The 18,753-nt window shown below is 59.5% G+C and overlaps 5 protein-coding genes and 1 non-coding gene across 6 annotated transcripts; all 6 read left to right on the top strand.

Annotated features, from left to right (window-relative positions):
- Positions 1-2,535: 2,535 nt before the first annotated feature.
- A1Q1_03929 (uncharacterized protein) lies at positions 2,536-3,945 on the top strand (the record flags this gene model as incomplete). Its single annotated transcript, XM_014322354.1, has 2 exons — positions 2,536-2,684; positions 2,730-3,945. 2 exons carry the CDS (start codon positions 2,536-2,538, stop codon positions 3,943-3,945), a joined length of 1,365 nt encoding a protein of 454 aa, XP_014177829.1.
- Positions 3,946-5,041: 1,096 nt separating this feature from the next.
- Positions 5,042-7,269, top strand: A1Q1_03928 (peptidyl-prolyl cis-trans isomerase; the record flags this gene model as incomplete). The annotated part of the gene is made up of 5 exons (XM_014322353.1): positions 5,042-5,099; positions 5,246-5,423; positions 5,471-6,827; positions 6,879-7,078; positions 7,146-7,269. 5 exons carry the CDS (start codon positions 5,042-5,044, stop codon positions 7,267-7,269), a joined length of 1,917 nt encoding a protein of 638 aa, XP_014177828.1.
- Positions 7,270-8,169: 900 nt separating this feature from the next.
- Positions 8,170-8,871, top strand: A1Q1_03927 (macrolide-binding protein FKBP12; the record flags this gene model as incomplete). The annotated part of the gene is made up of 5 exons (XM_014322352.1): positions 8,170-8,277; positions 8,336-8,447; positions 8,485-8,640; positions 8,742-8,782; positions 8,821-8,871. The coding sequence occupies 5 exons, from the start codon at positions 8,170-8,172 to the stop codon at positions 8,869-8,871; spliced, it is 468 nt and encodes a 155-aa protein (XP_014177827.1).
- A 1,826-nt stretch (positions 8,872-10,697) lies between these two features.
- A1Q1_t520 lies at positions 10,698-10,784 on the top strand. The gene has a single exon. It is a non-coding gene; the product is annotated as a tRNA-Gly (tRNA).
- Positions 10,785-12,423: 1,639 nt separating this feature from the next.
- On the top strand, positions 12,424-15,522 carry A1Q1_03926 (oxoglutarate dehydrogenase (succinyl-transferring); the record flags this gene model as incomplete). Its single annotated transcript, XM_014322351.1, has 2 exons — positions 12,424-12,608; positions 12,669-15,522. 2 exons carry the CDS (start codon positions 12,424-12,426, stop codon positions 15,520-15,522), a joined length of 3,039 nt encoding a protein of 1,012 aa, XP_014177826.1.
- A 951-nt stretch (positions 15,523-16,473) lies between these two features.
- Positions 16,474-18,506, top strand: A1Q1_03925 (uncharacterized protein; the record flags this gene model as incomplete). The annotated part of the gene is made up of 2 exons (XM_014322350.1): positions 16,474-16,995; positions 17,136-18,506. 2 exons carry the CDS (start codon positions 16,474-16,476, stop codon positions 18,504-18,506), a joined length of 1,893 nt encoding a protein of 630 aa, XP_014177825.1.
- Between the last annotated feature and the right edge of the window lie 247 nt (positions 18,507-18,753).

Genomic DNA, 18,753 nt, shown 5'->3' with positions numbered 1-18,753 from the left:
GAGTCCAGGCGCGCGCAGTGCTATTCACCGGTTGTCTCATGAAGGCTGCCTAGGTTAGAGAGGCGCCTCTTGCTCTCAGGTTTGGCCGCGGTTCACGCACGTGACGATCCATGAATTGCGACTGAGGCGCGCGTCTCTTCTGATCCGCACTCTCGTGTACCTCCTGTACCTGTGCGTACCTGTTCATGTAAGCAGAAAGAGGCAAAAAAAGGCGCGTTGCATTCCCATCACGCTTGCGCTTTCCCTACGGGCCCTACGTCAGATGACCGTGGACTGTTGTCTCACGTTCGTGACTGAATGCTCAACCTGCCAGCGCGACACCCGCCCGAAACCACGCAACGGGCTCGTGTCTTCCTCGCTGACGCTGTCTGTAGTGTTGAAAATCCGGATTGCCTCAGCGACTTGGAGCACAGCTCGCAGCAGCCTCGGGTCGATTGTGATGCGGCATTAAGTCACAGATCCAATCGCTGAGAACTTCTGAACCTTGTACATACGCATGCTAGTTATCTGTGTAGGTGTTCTTCACCCTATGACCGCTATGCAATATCAATTAACCATATTTCTGTATCATCGTTGCTATCCTCAGCACTCAGCGTCATCAGCTCATTAGGGCAATAGGACTGTGCGCTTGATTCAGGGTGTAAGGACCTTTAGATTCCAGGCCCTGCGCCATCCCATCTTTTGTTCCACTCCTCCGTAGCCGCGCCGCGCGCCGCGCGCCGACGAAGCGGTGTCGCCGTCAGTGTCTGGACTCGTTCATCATCTCGCAGCGGCTGCGAAGCATCGTCCATGACTATCCGTGACCTCAACGATGCACCTGCAGGACGAGTCTCGTTGCCATCAGCGCCACCGCATCACTCGCAGCGCGCAGCGTGGAATCTATGCATTGCATCAAAATTGACCGCGTTTAGACCACAACGCAAAAGCGCCAAGACCTGCCCGACATGAGATCTTGCCAATGGTCGAGTGACTTCATGGTCAGCTGCTCACCTTCCCTGTCAAGGACTAAGAAATCCTGCCGAGCTTTGTTAGTACCAACCCCATCCCACACATGGCTTCACATCCGGGGATAAAGGTCGGGTGCCTGTGGGTTACGGGTGAGTGCAATGGATGATGACGGGCAAAGCGATGCATCAAGTCTCCAGCTAGTGAACGGTTGTACATCAGTGGACGTCGTGTGCCGAGGGTGCCGATGCGCGACGAGCCGACAGAGAATGCGAAGCCGGCGCGGTAGTCTGCGCTCCTGCGGACCTGCGGGTGTGAGGCTGCGGCGGGGGAAGGCGATGCTTGCAGGCTCAACGGGATGGGTCGGACTGGGTGTACGGTGTGGTGACAGAAACTTGGATGACTAGTGCGACTGCGCATTACTCGAGATACGCACTCAGAAGGGAACAACAGCGTCGATCCCAGGAGGATTTACGCGCGCTCATAGGCCTTACAGGGGCGGGTGCCAACGAGGAGGGTTGCCGGGTGGGGTGCTAAGGGATGGATGGATATGGCCAGATTGGGTCAAGCTCCCTGCGTGTGTTGCAAGCCACCATGGTCAGCAAGGGGCATTTGGCTAGCGAGCGAGGGATACCTTCCCTCGCCTCCGCGCGGTTGCCTGCGCTCCTGCGCTCTGGCTGGCTGGATCACTGGCTCTGGCGTGGTGTCTCTGCGCTGCCGCCGTCGGCTCCCTGCGTGGCCGCTTCCCTTCCCGTACCTCAACTGTGTCTTCGCTAGACATCAGCTCAGCCCAGGTCAGCCCAGGTAGCCCAGCTGGCCGTCAGCTCGCAAGCTCGTTCGCCAGCCAGCACCCACACCCAGGACACACCCACTCACCACCCAGCGTCAGCCCGCCCGCCCGCGGCGCGCCCAGCCGACGCCCTGCACTTGCACTCAGCCAGAACAGCCAGCCAACCGTTCACCCAGCCCAGTCGGCCCAGTCAGGCAGTCAGGCGGACCGTCCAGGCCACCGGCCACTCAGTCCACTCAGGCAATCGTGCATCCACCGCTGTCCGTCCATCCATCCACCAGTTCGGCTGCCCAACTCGCCCAACTCTAACCATCCAACACCACGCTCCATCGACTCGCTGTCACTCTCCATCCTCCATCCACCCATCCATCCGTCGACCACGAGACCCGGCAACCCTCCTTCCATCACTCATCCCTCCTTTCTCCCCGTCACCACTCTCGCACCGCACTCCGCCCATCAGTGTGCTTGGTAGCTTGCAAGCGGTAACCACAAGCTTGGATCGCGTCGCCCCACCTAGACTCGCTCAATTCTGACACCTGGGCCTTCTTTCGTATCTCGCTTTCGTCCCACCGTCCAGCAGTTACTAGCTACCAGGCGTGCACCGACGTTCAGACCTAAGCTTTCCGACTGGAACTTATTCCGCGCCTCTCACCTTGTATTACGAACCTCGAGTCGTCGAGACACACCAACACACCATCGGTGCCAGTCCCAACTCGTCATCGCCCCAGTTCAAAGTTGGGCTGTCTTCCCTCCCCGTCCTCTTATCCTCTCCTGTTTCTTGATCATCCAGTGTCTCCACCATGGGCCAGTCTCCCTCGAAGAAGATGGGCCGCACCCGGTCCAAGGAACTTTCTGCCAATGATCTAGCCGATTCTCTCGCATCCACCAAGCTGTCCAACGCACCTCGCTACGACGGTTCTGCGAACGATTCGACCCGCAGCAGCAGAATGTGAGTTGCGGCCTGTTCCATATTGCCTGTTTAGCTGACGACTAGTTCCACGAATGGGCCGCCCCGTAGCCCGGCAGTTGACTCGCCCGCTATCCGAGCGACTGGCGCGACTCCACCTGACGGCTCGGCACCTGTCTCTCCCACCACTCCCAGCAACCGCAACTTCCTCAACACCTCCCCGCCACCTCCCACTGGCACGTCACCAGCCCGCTCCGGATCTCCGCTCCCCGGACACCAGCACACCAACTCTGGATCGTCCTTGACTCCGGGCGATGCCCTCACTACTACCATTAGCCGAACCAGCGTCGGGCCGTCGAACGCTTCGGGGCTTGATGTCGACAGCATGATCAGCAGACTACTCGAGGCCGGCTACAGCGGGAAGGTCACCAAGTCGCCTCCTCTCAAGAATGCGGAAATCGCAGCCGTCTGCGCCGCTGCGCGCGAGATCTTCTTGGCGCAGCCCACCCTCATCGAGCTCAGCCCGCCGGTCAAGATTGTGGGAGACGTCCACGGCCAGTACGCCGACTTGATTCGCATGTTCGAGATGTGCGGCTTCCCTCCCCAGGCCAACTATCTTTTCCTGGGCGACTACGTTGACCGTGGAAAGCAGTCGCTCGAAACGATCCTGCTGCTGCTGTGCTACAAGATCAAGTACCCCGAGAACTTCTTCCTTCTTCGCGGTAACCACGAATGCGCCAACGTTACCCGCGTGTACGGCTTTTACGACGAGTGCAAGCGCCGCACGAACATTAAGACATGGAAGACGTTCATCGATGTCTTCAACGCGCTGCCCATTGCCTCGATCGTCGCGAGCAAGATCTTCTGTGTTCACGGTGGTCTCTCGCCGAGCCTGCAGTCAATGGACGACATCCGACGGATCCAGCGTCCGACCGACGTGCCCGACTACGGTCTGCTCAACGACCTGGTGTGGTCCGACCCGTCGGACACGGCGCTTGACTGGGAGGACAATGAGCGTGGAGTGTCCTTCTGTTACGGCAAGAGCGTCATCAACGCCTTCCTGGCTACACACGACATGGACCTCATTTGCCGTGCACACATGGTTGTGGAGGACGGATACGAGTTCTACAACGACCGGACACTCGTTACGGTGTTCTCTGCGCCCAACTACTGTGGAGAGTTCGACAACTTTGGTGCGGTCATGTCGGTCTCGGAAGACCTGCTCTGCTCCTTTGAGCTTCTCAAGCCCCTGGACGGGGCTGCGCTCAAGAAGGAAATGACCAAGGCGAAGCGAAAGAGGTAAGTCTTGATTCCCTGAAACGAAGCTGACAAACAGCCTGCAGAACCACCAGTCGCCCCCGAACAACCCCACAGCGCAGAGCTATTAAGCAGCTCTGTCGCTATCGAGTTCTTGTTGTTTCTCATATCCAGTAATACAACTACCCCCACAACTCATCAATCTCATCCTCGAAGCTATCCAGGCGATTCAGTACTTCGACACACCTCTCTACATTCGTCTGCGCCTCTCAGGTCACCTGCTCCGCTGCCTGCACGCTTCGTCCCTCTCTTCATACAACTCATTCGGCAACACACATTCCAGCACGGTTTGATCGCTTAGAAGACGTTTCTTTTCCTCTCTCACATTCAGATAAGCGAAAGAGTATCAACAAATTAGGAAATGTACCAATTAGAACCCACGCAAAGCAGTGGCATGGGCCTGCGACGAGGGAAGGACGACGAGCATCGCAGGAAGGCCTCGCTTGCACAAGGACGCTGTATCGGCTCATATGCTGAACCCCCTAGGTTTTTTCTGCACATGCATGGAATACGGAATACGCAGCAGCAGGAGATTGCACGGCAGATCGATGTCGGTGGACTGGCGATCTTTCCATACTGAAGTTGGTCGATTGTGACGTCGTGCTTTCCACTGAGCTTGCGCAGTATTGACAAGGTTGGTCCAAGTGGGCTGTGACATTGACGTCGAGGAAAGCCTAACACCAAACAGGGCAAATTACCGAAACCTTGTCGTCGTACGTCGCGTTTGACTCAGGTGGAGGGCAGCAGCGTGCAATGTGATGTGGAGTGGTGCCGAAGTGGAGTGGGTCATTACGATACGAATCTAAGCGACGTGCCTCTGCTTCTAGAACGCAGCGCTCGTGTGGACCGTTGCATGGGAGTTGTGTTTGGCCCCTCCCCTAACTAGCCAACCCATGCACCCTTTGCTTGCTGTAGTGGACGAGTGATAAACCATCTCGTGAGAGTCGGGGTGTCCTGCCTTCCTTGACCCTCCACATCTAGGCACGATCAGTGTGTGAATCACGTGACCGCGCCGGAAAGATGACAACAATTGACGTCGAGCAAGGAGCTCAGAACCCCCTTTACACCCCATTGCAGCGGAAATGGCCGAAGATGGACTGAAGCGACCGAGAGAGGAGGAGGAGTCGGACGAGGAGATTGGTAAGTTCTCCCAGAGTTGACGCCAGGGAAGGTTGCGAGTTACGGAGGGCGTAGGCTTTGAGGAAGGAAGACGCGCGGGTGACCTTCTCCGGCGCATCGCAGCTCTTTTTGCACGCAGAGCTAACGACCAGGACCGATGCCGACAGGTGGAGATGACTCAGACGATGACATTGGACCATCTATTCCAGGCGCCGGCGAGAAGAAGGTGCATAAGAAGAAGAAGCTCGCGCACGAGAAGCTCTACCTCGACAACCTGCCTGAGGCTGACCGGTATTGGAAGAGTTTCATGCACCGCGACTCGATCAACTTTGTAACGATGACGAAGTGAGCTCATCTGATCTCAATCTGTCGCGCCGTCCAGCTGACTCCAGAACGAACTTCCTGATCACGACGTCAGTCGATGGACATCTGAAGCTGTGGAAGAAGCAAGAGTCGGGCATCGAATTTGTAAAGCACTACCGGACATCGCTTCGGGCAATTGTGTCCGTCAGTGCGAGCGCGGACGGAGCCATGTTCGCCTCAGTCTCGGAATCGGCGAAGGGGGGCCCCGGTGGAGAGGGAAGGGTGTTCGACGTTGTCAACTTTGACATGATCAACATTCTCAAGTTTGATTTCACGCCGAAAGCTGTCTGTTGGGTGCATGAGCCGGGATCGGGCTCGACTCTTCTCGCCGTTAGCGATGTTGACTCGCCCAAGATCCGGATATACGACGGACGCGGAGACGGCAAGCCGCTGCATGTGCTAGAGAAGATTCACCGCGCACCGGTTCACCTGATGGAGTACTGTGCAAAGTACGACTGCGTCGTGTCGGCCGACGAGGCGGGCTTCGTCGAGTACTGGCAACCGAGCGAACCGTGGGGTCTCCCCTCTGTGCCGGGAATGTGGCAGTACAAGAGTGCGACGGATCTGTTCCACTTCAAGAAGACGAAGAGCATCCCGACTTCTGTCACCTTCTCCCCGGACGGCAACCACTGGGCGTGCCTTGCGCTGCCGTCGCGTACTGTGCACGTCTTCAACACGCTGACCGGCAAGCTGACGCGGACGTATGATGAGTCGCTCTCCGCTGTCGAGGAGATGCAGCAGGCTGGCACAGCGGTGTTCAAGCTTGATGATATGGACTTTGGACGTCGATTGGCGGTCGAACGCGAACTTGACGCGAGCGAGAGTGGACCAGGCGGAGCGCTCCGTACAGCCAACGCCGTGTGGGACGAGTCTGGCTCCATGCTGCTCTACGCCACGATGCTGGGTATCAAGGTCGTGAACACCGTTACGAACACGGTCGCACGCGTGATCGGAAAGGATGAAACGCTGCGGTTCCTCAATCTGGCACTGTTCCAGGGCGCGCCGCTGAAGCAGGTGCAGACGTTGGCCATGGCGGCGTCGTCCAACCCGCTGCTGGAGGAGAAGGCCGCGCGCGACGACACGTTGTTCGCGACGGCGTACCGCAAGCAGCGATTCTACATGTTCGGCCGCGGGCACGAGGACGACGCACGCGGCGAGCGTGACGTCTTCAACGAGCGCCCGACGCACGAAGAGCGCACCGTCGTCATTGAGAAGAAGCAGGAGAAGAAGGCTCTCCCGACAGCAGCGACGATCCACACCAACATGGGCGACATCCGCCTCGAGCTGTACCCGAACATTGCGCCAAAGACGGTTGAGAACTTTGTCACCCACGCCAAGAACGGGTACTACAACAATGTCATCTTCCACCGCATCATCAAGAAGTTTGTGAGTACCATCGTAGCAGCTACCTAGGCGGGATTGTGAGCTGATGGTCAGATGATTCAAGGTGGAGACCCCACGGGCACCGGCAGCGGGGGCGAAAGCATCTGGGGTGGCGAGTTCGAGGACGAGTTCTCGCCTCTCGGTACGCACGACCGACCGTACACGCTGTCGTCGGCGAACGCGGGGCCGAATACGAACGGCTCCCAGTTCTTCATTACGACGGTCGCAACGCCGTGGCTGGATAACAAGCACACGTGAGTACGCTCTGGTGGCCGAGGTCGCCGGTCGCAGGTCCGAGGCTCCCGTCACCCATCCGGGCAGCAGGCACATCCTCGGCTACTACGGAGCGAAGAGTATGGTCCCAGAAAGCAGCTGCTCTAGAAGGGACGGCTGCACCGCATGCGGTAACGATGCTGCGGACCCCGGCGCCTCCGTTTCAGGATGACTCGTGACATGGAAGCATGAATGTATCGCTGACGTCCAGGGTGTTTGGGCGCGCTGTCGGCGGCCTCGAGGTTGTGCACTCGATCGAGAACGTGCCCGTCGATAAGAACGACCGGCCGCACGACGAGGTGCGCATGCTGTCCATCACCATAGAGTAGTAGAATCGTAGTTGTAGAGCGCACCAGCGTGGAGTGCAGGCTACCAAGCATATGCATAGGCGAGCTGCAGTAGTAAGGCAGCTTGGAAGACTAAACAACGGTGCAGTGGTGTACCAGGTTGAGCACGAGGTGTGACATCACTTGCCCATCGGTCAGGAACATTCCAGCAGGTCAGCAAGAATTAGGGTGCTCACTTTGGTTATGGGGTCTTGCAGGTGAACCGGAACCCGGCACGCGGGGCCTGCGGCCCACGGCACCTGTAGGCTGATGTTATTGTCTGATCCGTAGTCGTGCAGACGACAATGCATGCATGCGGCAGTGCGTCGTCGGCGTGGCCGTGGTGGCTGCCTGCGTGTTAGCCCGGCATGCATGCGCATGCGCACCGCCATACAGCTCGGGCGTGTGTGCGTCTCACGCCACAAACGCCCAGGGCCTAACACCGGAAGAGGCGAAGAGGGAGGGAGGAGTTATCTGCCTCCGCAAGCTCTGGCAGCGCTGCAGCCAAGGAGGACACGCGCAGCGCGACTGGCGACCGTCTGGGATGAGTGGGAGGCTCTGGGGTGTTCCTTGGGTCCCGGCGGGTTTCCTCGGCTCTCGCGCCTGGTAGGCCGTCCAAACGCTGGACGCCCGCACGCCCTAAACCATTTCCAGCGGGCGTGAGCATCCGGTGCACCTCGCTCGCTCGCACTGCTCGCTCTCTGTCGTTTCAAGTTATCTACCTTTCCCTCTTTCCTTTCTTCCAGATGTTCAAGTCCGTCCTCCCCACCGCTACCCGCGCCCTCCGCACCTCCAACCTCACCGCTACCCGCAGCTTCCACACGACTCTTTCCAGAATGGGTGTCACCGTTGACGTGAGTAGCCGCCCGGCGCCGAAGGCGCTGGCGTTGCTCTCCGCCTCGTCTCGAGCAGAAAACGAGGGGTGGCGAGCTGCCTTACGTCCCAAGCGTAGCTGACAGTCAGGTTATCAAGCCTGGAGATGGCAAGACCTTCCCCAAGAAGGGCGACAAGGTCACCATCCACTGTAAGCTGCCTGATGGTTGAACCTAGCTAATGGCAAGACGTTGGTACCCTCACCGACGGCTCCAAGTTCGACTCGTCGCGCGACCGCGGCTCGCCCTTCCAGTGCACCATCGGTGTCGGCCAGGTCATCAAGGGCTGGGACGAGGGTGTTCCCCAGCTCTCGCTCGGCGAGAAGGCCGTCCTGACCGCTACCCGTAAGTTTGATTGTGGCACTTGTCCACCCAACTACCACTCCTCTTCCGTCGTCCACCTTCTTCTACACCTTTTCTGCATCAGAACATCGCTAACAAAGCAGCTGACTACGCCTACGGAGCCAGGGGCTTCCCTCCGGTCATTGTGAGCCGGAGAATGGAACTGCATGCTGACAACCACAGCCCCCCAACTCGACCCTCAAGTTCGAGGTCGAGCTCCTCAAGATCAACTAAGCGGACGTTTTTCCCGCTCTGTGACGACGAGAAGGCGCAGTACGCAGAAGAAAAGAACGAAGGAGAAGTAAAACCACACTGTAGAGCAGAAATGCTATGCATGCCTGCCCGAGGTGACGAAAGGACGATGTGTGCGTGAGAGTTAAAAGGTCGGGCTCCGGGGTCCGGGGTCGGTCAGTCGGCGTCTACCTGCTATCCTACCAGGAATCAGTCAGTCAGCCCAACAAGCCTCGGTTTGGGCACAACGTGGACGCGGGCTGTCGGCTCTGCATCTCCGCTCTGTGTACGGTGAGACGTCCTCTGTCTGGTGCGATACGAGCTGTGAGAGTTCAGGCAGCTGTTTGGGGAGAGCAGGTGTGAAATGATCGGGCACTATGACGTCGCACCACCTGGCACGTCATCCGCCCGGTCAATTGCTCTGTAATCAGATTGCACTTTGATTTCAGTCCGCCGAAGGTCGCCCACCATTCTGCCAACTCAGCCATTACAGTAGCTTGCGTGGCTAAATGGGGTGTGCTCCGGGGTAATTGGAACCCCGGGGCTACGTGAAGACGCCTGGACAAGTCGGCTCTCTGCATGAAAGGTGACACGTTGGCAGCGATGCTGTCGAAGGTAGCCGATCCGACCAGGCGGTGCTGAGTGATTGAAGGGCGGGGCTTGATCGGAGTTCGCACATTGCCAGACTCGGCAGACTCAGGAAGGCAGGCCATTGTGCCCCTCAGCTAGTCCACAGACCAGCACTGGTGCACTGGTGGCAGCGAGGCGCCACGCGGCACACGGCGCCGAGGCAGGGTATGCGGCGTTCACTGCATCGGACGATGATTGCGTATACACCGACGGCGTTGGGGCACTAACGCGCGGACGCGTGGGCAGCGTGGGCAGGACGCGTAGTGGAGGATGCAACGTGTCCTCGCTGATCGCGTTATCTCCTCTGCCAGACGTGCCGGGCATGCCAGGGGAAGGCGTCAGAGAATGCTACCCCTCGCGACGTCGGCTTCACGCTGGGCTTCCCTTTCGTTTCAGAGCAGACAGCACATATCGCAATCACACCATCCCCACTTGCACCACTCCGCTTCCACACGTCATCGGGTCTTGCTGATATTGTACTTCCCGCCGTGTTTCGCGGTGACTGATCCAGTCGGAGAATGCTGATAATGCGCGCAGATCTTGCAGGCTGGCGGGGTATCATGGCCGCGTGCTGAGGTGCGTCTGCGGCAGCAGGCAGGCGGGAGAGCCACTGTCACATAACGCTGAATGCAACAAGTCTGTCGTTCGGGGGTTCTCGGCGTTCCTGCTGTACGCCGCACGTCCTTCGTCAGCTCCGGTAGCCTTACGTGTGATGCACGGAGAGGCAGAATATGAGGGGCCCAGTGTAATTGCGTGTGGTGAACAGAGTTGTGGCACGTGTAAGACCTGCGGGTACCCACTCGACTCCTCAACGAGCGAGGGATGTCCTCAACTCACGCATCACAGTCTAACTTCTAGGCTTCGGCAGTTCAAGTATCATCCTTTTCCGCTCCTTCGGTCTTGCACCGGTGTACGCTGCCACTTGCAGCTGTCTCCGCCTTCTAGCGGCAAACCACTGTCAGCTCGATGCCAGAGGCAGTGTCATTGAACTCCAGTCGATCTTCTGGTTGTTCCAATCACTAAAGTCCTAAGACCACTGCTGTGGAATGGCCATAGACCTTACGCAATTGCCGACAGTCCCGGCATGGCACTCGTTGCGCCTTGACATGAGATCGGCGCACACACACATACCAACGGCGCCCAGGCACCGCGGCGGGTGCCGCTCACGGCGGCCATATCTCGCGCTAACAACAGGAGTTGGGTTGTTGATCCAGTGGTTAAGATGGCTGCCTTCCATTACTTGGAAGATATAGCAGCTTACCGGGGTTCGAATCCCCGACAACTCATCCTTTTGCCTCTGACTGCACCCTATGCGGCTCCGTTTTTGCGGGTTCAGACATGCCGATATGCCGAATGAGACGATGGCGCTGGTAAGGCGTCATTGCGGGGAACAGATATGTGGGGAAAGAGTCCGAGCGTTTCGGACAATTACACCCTTCACGTGAGCTTGCATTGTTCGCTGTCGGCACGCATGGACGCTGATCGCAAGGACGTCACTCCGCTCACAATCCGCTCAGTCGAGCGCACCGTGCAGGGAGTGCGGGGCAACGCGTGTCGGACGAGGCCGAGCCGTCCTTCGCCGAGTGGCTGCGCTAGCTCGAGGCACGTGAGACTGCGCCCGCGACAGTTGAGTCGCTGCCGTGTACAGCGACCAGCCGATCAGGCCCAGGCGCAAACGTAGTTAGCGCACTCGCTATCGACGCCCTCGGCGGCCCCGTTGTCGCTGCGGTACCTGTGTCACCGACATCGGCTGACGCAGGAGCAGCCGACCCGCGACCTGAGCGATGCCGCAGGCCTGTGCCACACCCAGACATTGAGGCCCCAGCTTGAGTATAGGCCGATCATGGTCGGAGGTGCGCACGCGTTTCGGACATGAGGAGTGTCGGTGATGTCCGTTGCCACATCAGCGGAGGCTCTGGGGCCGCTGGAGCCGGCGGCACTGTAGAGAGCGGCAGAATCGAGCGTGGGAGAGTAGGTGACGTCTCCCGTGTGGGGAGCTGTGGTTGGTCCAGACTCGCCTGTCGGTGGGCGGCATGTCCCCGTGCCACAGCAGTAGCAGAGACCCCGTGCAGATCGTCAAACCTGGCATTGGCTCCAGAGTTTAATGCGCGGCAAACGACGGCGAATACTCGGCGGCCAACGGTGAATACAAAGATCATGTGCACGCTGCCTTTGTGGGGCGAACGAAGAAACCTGGCAGAGGCGTTGGCTTGGCCTAGGGGCGAACGGCCAGCTTAGCGAAAATCCAGATGCAGTCAGTCACTCTCACTATAGTCAGTCCGCTGAGCATTAGCTTGTGTGATTTTGCCGCACCCGCGCGCACATCCGCCTTGGCGCACCCCCGTGCACCATCGTGAGGCATTACACTGACGTAGTGAAGCAGGGTTATGGTATGGATTGTCATGCACGGCGCTCTTTTTCATTACAATGTCACTCGTAACACTGTTGTCTTTTTGTTGCTTCTCGAGGTCAGCTGGACAGCACACGGATGCGTCAGTGCTCGCCACTCGCCGTCGAATACGATGCATGCACGCAGTAACCTCTTCCTGGCCAGCGGTTGGCAGAGAGGGGAGGTGGGGCAGGCGGAACCGGGCAGTTTTCCCGTCGTCGGCGTTTTCGGTCTGCACTCAACTGACGGAAGTACGCTCGGCACCCGTGGGCCCTGCGGGCCCTTGACGTGCGGAAGCTTTTTCCCACAGAACGACGTTGCACCACACCACTTTACAACACGTAAAGTCACAAGGTGCTGTCACTCCTCGCCATCACAAACCCCACCACCACCACCTCTCCCCTTCTTTCCAACAAGAGACTGGAGCAAGTCCCTCGCGAGAGCAAGACTTACTCGTCACTTTACCTCCTCCCCTCCCTCCCAACCTCCCCCCTCTCCCCCTTTTCCCGATAACTACTCTCCGCAAAACCTCCACCATGCTCCGCTCAATACCTCGAGCTCTCCCCCGCGTGGCCCGCCTCAACCAGGTCCGCCCCGCCGCGCTCGCCGCCTATGTCGCCCAGCCCAAGGCTATCCGCGCCTACGCCACCGAGGCCAAGGCTGTCGCTCCCTCGCCCAACGACGCCTTCGCCAACGGTGCCAACCAGTACTACATTGAGGAGTGAGTGCCACACAAACATGACGCCATGGTGGTGCGGACTTTTCGCTGACCATACTACAGGATGTACCGCAACTGGAAGAACGACCCCAAGTCGGTTCACTCGTCGTGGAACGCTTACTTCTCGGGCCTTGACAAGGGCCTCCCCTCGTCGCAGGCTTTCCAGCCCCCTCCCGGCATCTCGTCGACCCCCGGAGGCAACCCCACCATCTCCCTTGACGGCCAGGGTGGTGAATTGAACGACTACCTCAAGGTTCAGCTCCTCGTCCGTGCTTACCAGGTCCGTGGTCACCACATCGCCAAGCTCGACCCCCTCGGCATCAACGACGCCGACCTCGACGGCACCACCCCTCCCGAGCTTAAGCTCGAGTACTACGGCTGGACTGAGGCCGACCTCGACAAGAAGTTCAAGCTTGGCCCCGGCATCCTCCCCCGTTTCGTTGGCTCCGTTCAGGGTGACGAGCTCACTCTTGGTGACATCATCAAGGAGCTCAAGCAGATGTACTGCACCGACATCGGCGTCCAGTACGTCCACATCTCGGACCGCGGACAGTGCGACTGGATCCGTGAGCGCGTCGAGGTCCCCACCCAGTGGAAGTACTCGACCGAGGAGAAGCGTATGATTCTCGACCGTACCATCTGGTCGGAGCTCTTCGAGAAGTTCATCGCCTCCAAGTACCCCAACGAGAAGCGTTTCGGTCTCGAGGGATGCGAGTCGCTCATCCCCGGTATGAAGGCTCTTATTGACTCTTCCGTCGAAAAGGGCGTCAAGTCGGTTGTCATCGGTATGCCCCACCGTGGTCGTCTCAACGTTCTCGGCAACGTTATCCGCAAGCCCATTGAGGCCATCCTCAACGAGTTCGCCGGCAACATGGACGGTGCCGACAACGGCGGTGGTGACGTCAAGTACCACCTTGGTGCCAACTACGTTCGCCCCACCCCCTCGGGCAAGAAGGTCTCGCTTTCGCTCGTTGCCAACCCCTCCCACCTCGAGGCTGAGGACCCCGTCGTTCTCGGCAAGACCCGTGCCATCCAGCACTTCGAGGGTGACGAGGGCACCCACGACTCGGCCATGGGCGTTCTCCTCCACGGTGACGCCGCGTTCGCCGGTCAGGGTGTCGTCTACGAGTCCATGGGTCTCTCCCACCTCGCCAACTACGGCACCGGTGGTACCATCCACATTGTCGTCAACAACCAGATCGGTTTCACCACTGACCCCCGCTTCTCGCGTTCGACCCCCTACCCCTCGGACATTGCCAAGGCCATTGACGCTCCCATCTTCCACGTGAACGGTGACAACGTCGAGGCCGTCAACTTCGTGTGCATGCTCGCTGCCGAGTGGCGCGCCACCTTCAAGAAGGACGTTGTCGTCGACATTGTCTGTTACCGTCGCCACGGACACAACGAGACTGACCAGCCTTCGTTCACCCAGCCTCGCATGTACAAGGCCATCCAGAAGCAGCCTACCGTCCTGAGCAAGTACTCTGACCAGCTCATCAAGGAGGGCACCTTCACCGCCAAGGAGATTGAGGAGCACCGCCAGTGGGTCTGGGGCATGCTCGAGAAGGCCTTCGACGCTTCCAAGGAGTACACCCCCTCGCCCCGTGAGTGGCTCTCGTCCTCGTGGGAGGGCTTCCCCTCGCCCGAGGAGCTCGCCAAGGAGGTTCTCCCTCACCACCCCACCGGTGTCTCCGAGGAGAAGCTTAAGGAGGCCGGCAAGGTCATCTCGACTTTCCCCGAGGGCTTCACCCCCCACAAGAACCTTGCCCGTATCATTCAGAACCGTGGCAAGACTATCGCCGAGGGCAAGGGCATCGACTGGTCGACTGCCGAGGCTCTCGCCTTCGCCACCCTCTGCACTGAGGGCACTCACGTCCGTGTCTCCGGCCAGGACGTCGAGCGTGGTACCTTCTCGCAGCGTCACGCCGTCGTCCACGACCAGGAGAACGAGTCGACCTACACCTTCCTGAAGCACGTCTCCCCCGACCAGGGCTCCTTCACCGTCTCCAACTCGCACCTTTCCGAGTACGGCACCATGGGCTTCGAGTTCGGCTACTCGCTCGTCTCCCCCAACTCTCTCACCATGTGGGAGGCTCAGTTCGGTGACTTCGCCAACAACGCCCAGTGTATCATTGACCAGTTCCTCGCCTCTGGTGAGCGCAAGTGGTTCCAGCGCACCGGTCTCGTCGTTTCGCTTCCCCACGGTTACGACGGTCAGGGTCCCGAGCACTCGTCTGGTCGTCTCGAGCGCTTCCTCCAGCTCTGTGACGACGACCCTCGTGTCTTCCCCACCCCCGAGCAGATGGAGCGCCAGCACCAGGACTGCAACATGCAGATCGTCTACCCCACGACCCCTGCCAACTACTTCCACGTCCTCCGTCGCCAGCAGCACCGTGACTTCCGCAAGCCCCTGGTTGTCTTCTTCTCAAAGAACCTCCTCCGTCACCCGCTCGCTAAGTCTGACCTCTCCGAGTTCACTGGCGACTCCGTCTTCCAGCGCTACCTCCCTGAGCACGCGCCGGAATCGCTCGTTGAGCCCGAGAAGGTTCGCCGTGTCGTCCTTTGTTCCGGTCAGGTCTGGACCCAGCTCGTCACTGAGCGTGAGAAGCGCGGTATCAAGGACGTCGCCATCGTTCGTCTGGAGCAGATCAGCCCTGTTCCTTATTCCGCCATCGTCGAAGACCTCGACCGCTACAAGAACGCGGACATTATGTGGTGCCAGGAGGAGCCGCTGAACAACGGTGCCTGGTCCTACATTGGTCCCCGTCTGGAGCTTGCTCTTGACCACACTCAGAACCACAAGGGCAAGCGCGTTGGTTACTCTGGCCGTGGCCCCTCTGCCTCTGTCGCTACCGGATCGAAGGTTGCGCACAAGCGTGAGGTCGAGGCCATCGCCAACGACGCTCTTGCCGCGTGAGCAAGCCCCAAGCCGTTCCAGTGTGTCAGTAGCCCACCTGTACTATCATGATGAATTGAGCATTCCTATAGTTTGTGCCAGCTCTGTGCAGCATCTTGAGAATATTTGAGCAGTTGACGACTGACTTCTGACACGAGAAATAGGAACACTCGAGCTCGAAGTGATGGAGGAGGTAGTGTCGAGCCGAGCCGATGTTTCTGCAGTAGAGTGACTAGCGTGCGCCACATGACACACATGACTGATTCGCGGGGCTCGTGACTTTCCGTTGGGCCCTCCGCCGTGTAGCGCCGTACACGGACCGTGCGTGCGGCGCGTGCGGGGCTCTATCTCTGGCCCACCAGGCCCAAACTCCGAATCGGCCGACAGCCGACGTCTCACTTTGGGATGCGGGGGTGGCGGCAACTTGCAACGTGAGACTTTGGGTCGCATGCAACAGAGCCCGAAGTCAGGCTGTCGTACAAGAGCTCGCTGTTAAGCTACGTTGGGGGACTAGGGCCATGGTCAGCTGTCCACTCTGTGACGCTCGGACACTGCAGGATATCGGTGGCCATACTCATCCACTACAGTGCAAACGTGCTGCCGTAATCCGGCGCGATAATGATAGCGGCCCAAGCAGATCAGTAGAACCGTTAGTCGACCACCTGACATGATGCTAAGCTTCTCGGATGACAGACGTGCATGCATGTGGGCTGATGGAGACAGTCTGTAACGTAACAATGCATGCGCGTCAGTGAGGGGCCAGAACGGCGGTATCGGCTGTGTCGGTATGCTGAGCGTTCGGCATCCATCAGCACTGTGATCCGAGTCTGAAACCCTGACAATCCCGAGAACCCGACTCAGCGAACGAACGACGTCAGTCAGACGCACACCATTGTTGTTCTCACCAATAGCTATATCAATACTTATCAACGCACACTCCATCACTCACCCTCGCCACTCCCTTCAATCACGATGAGAACGGCCTGGGACGCCTGGCCGACATCGGACCTGGCGTCGTCCTACCCCCCGCGCGCGGCAACGATCGGCCACCCGCTCACTCGCAGCAACACACGGCCTTCCTCGCCACCCCCACTACCATCAGGTATCGACCGGAGCTATGCCCTCACTGCGCGTCTGGAGCGCATGAACAGCCCTCCGCAGGCCGTCCTGCCCGTCGAGATCATTCGCAAGATCATCCAGGCAGCGCTCGTGCTACCGAAAGGCTATCCAGACCGCATCCCCCGAGTCGACGAACTGCCGACGCCGGCACCTTCCCCGAGCATTCACGGCTCGTTCCCGACCGACCCCTTCCTCCCTACACGACGCTCTTCCGATCTCGATGACCGACCGACGTTCGCAGAGGGACACTGGGACCCTTCATGGGACGAGTTCGGGGGACGTACAGCACGCAAGCTCGCAAAGGACCGGGACGACGCGCGGGTCCGTGTCGCCAAGACTGCACGCGCAATGATGCGCGTCTGTAGAACGTGGAAGGTGAGTCGCTCCATGTGGTCGCGAACGTGTGCTGATACTTGCTTCCCGGCTTACTTCTCTTATGGTTCCATGCACTGACCCGTATCCACGAACCTTGGAATGCTGGAACGACCTGATCCCACCTCATCACACATGTGCAGCTCCTGGTTACACGATATTTGTACGCCGAGCCACAGCTCACCGGCGAGAACGTCGCACTTCTGGCGCACTCAGTCGTTACGGGCGACCGCAAGTGGAGCGACATCAACCTACACCCGCACTCCGTGCCCGGTCGCTGGATCACAACGCTGGACCTGAGCAGGCTAGATCCTGGCGCTCTTTACCTTGGCGCAGATGCTGCGGTTGTGACACAGGCTCTCGAGGCGCTGCTAGAGCTGACGCCGAGCGTTGTCCATCTCCGCCTCCCACCCAGCGGCGTCTCGCTCACCGACCTCCGGCACAGTCCGTGCATGCGCACAGTGCGCGCACTGGAGGGCGTGCATCTCCGCAACTCGGCTGACGAGGAGGCTGCGATTCGCCTACTCCGTGCGACGAAGGCACTCGAGGTGCTTGGTCTCGTCTGGGTTGGGAACCGGGCAGAGGAGGACGAGCAGCTCGACCTCGACGAGGAGGAGGATGAGGCAGGACCACAGCTCTCGATGGCCAATCTGCACACTCTCACATTCAAGAACGGCACGCCAGGACCACTGCTGTGCGCACTGACATTGGCGAACTTGCCCCGTTTGACGCGCCTCGTGACATCGCCCTACTCTCCTTCTCTGCTAGTTCATAGCGACGACGCGAAGCGGGGCGGCGTACGCGCCTTCCAAGCTTGGCACGGGGACAAGATCCGGAGTCTGACGTACGTCGCGGTTCCGGACTTCCCGCGCCGTGATCTGCTCCCTCTTCCCGACACACTCTCCCTCCACCCAAACCTCGAGCACCTACACCTCGCGATGCCGCATCGGCTGCTGCACGACAGCGCCTCTCTGGCTCCGGCGCTGTTCAGCCGCCGTCTGTCCGTACTCTCCGTCCCGCGCTGGCCGCGTGTAACGCAAACAGACGCGAGTACATCCCCTCACCACGCAGAGCCGCAAGATGGGCGTCCCCAGGGCAACAACTTCCTGTTCTCGCTCGCCGAGTCGGGCCACAAGAAGGTCGAGAAAGTCGTTGTGGACGGGTTCACTTGGGTGCCCCCATCTCTCGGCCGGTGGGCGGCCGACAGCGGCGACTGCGCCATGATGCGGCGCTGGGCGGCCTGGCTCTCTTCCCGCGGAATCGAGTTGCTCGACCAGGACGGAGCTGGCATACCAGCGTACGAGCGCGGCCGTGCTGAGCTCCGACGCCCGTCTGCTGGCGCTACGAGCGGACCGGTAAGAAGAGGATCGGACGCATACGCCCCCGCTGTCGTTCAGGTTGGCCGAGGGCGAGGCAAGGGCGCGAAAGGACGCCGTGTCAGTCTGGGGACGTACGGCCAGAGCGGGGGCATGCCCGCGCGAACAAGGAGAGCAATAGACGAGGACGGCGGCTAGGGGCCATACCGTTGAGATGAGATCGAGCACGACACTGTACGCTCGACGAGAAGGAGGGATGAAACGTTGTAGACTAGAGGACTGGAGTTAGCAGGTTGGCACCACTCTGTAACGAAGACCGATTCTGTATAGGTTCTTGTTGTGACATGCATAAAGTTCAACCGATCAGGCTCCGTGTCGCCCGTCGCACGTCGCACTGTTGTCGGAAGCCCCGACGGTATCGATACGATCGTCCTGCATCTGGGGG

Source organism: Trichosporon asahii, assembly GCF_000293215.1.
Source record: "Trichosporon asahii var. asahii CBS 2479 unplaced genomic scaffold scaffold00070, whole genome shotgun sequence".
Lineage (NCBI taxonomy): Eukaryota > Fungi > Basidiomycota > Tremellomycetes > Trichosporonales > Trichosporonaceae > Trichosporon > Trichosporon asahii.
This window is presented reverse-complemented; position numbering and strand designations above follow the sequence as displayed.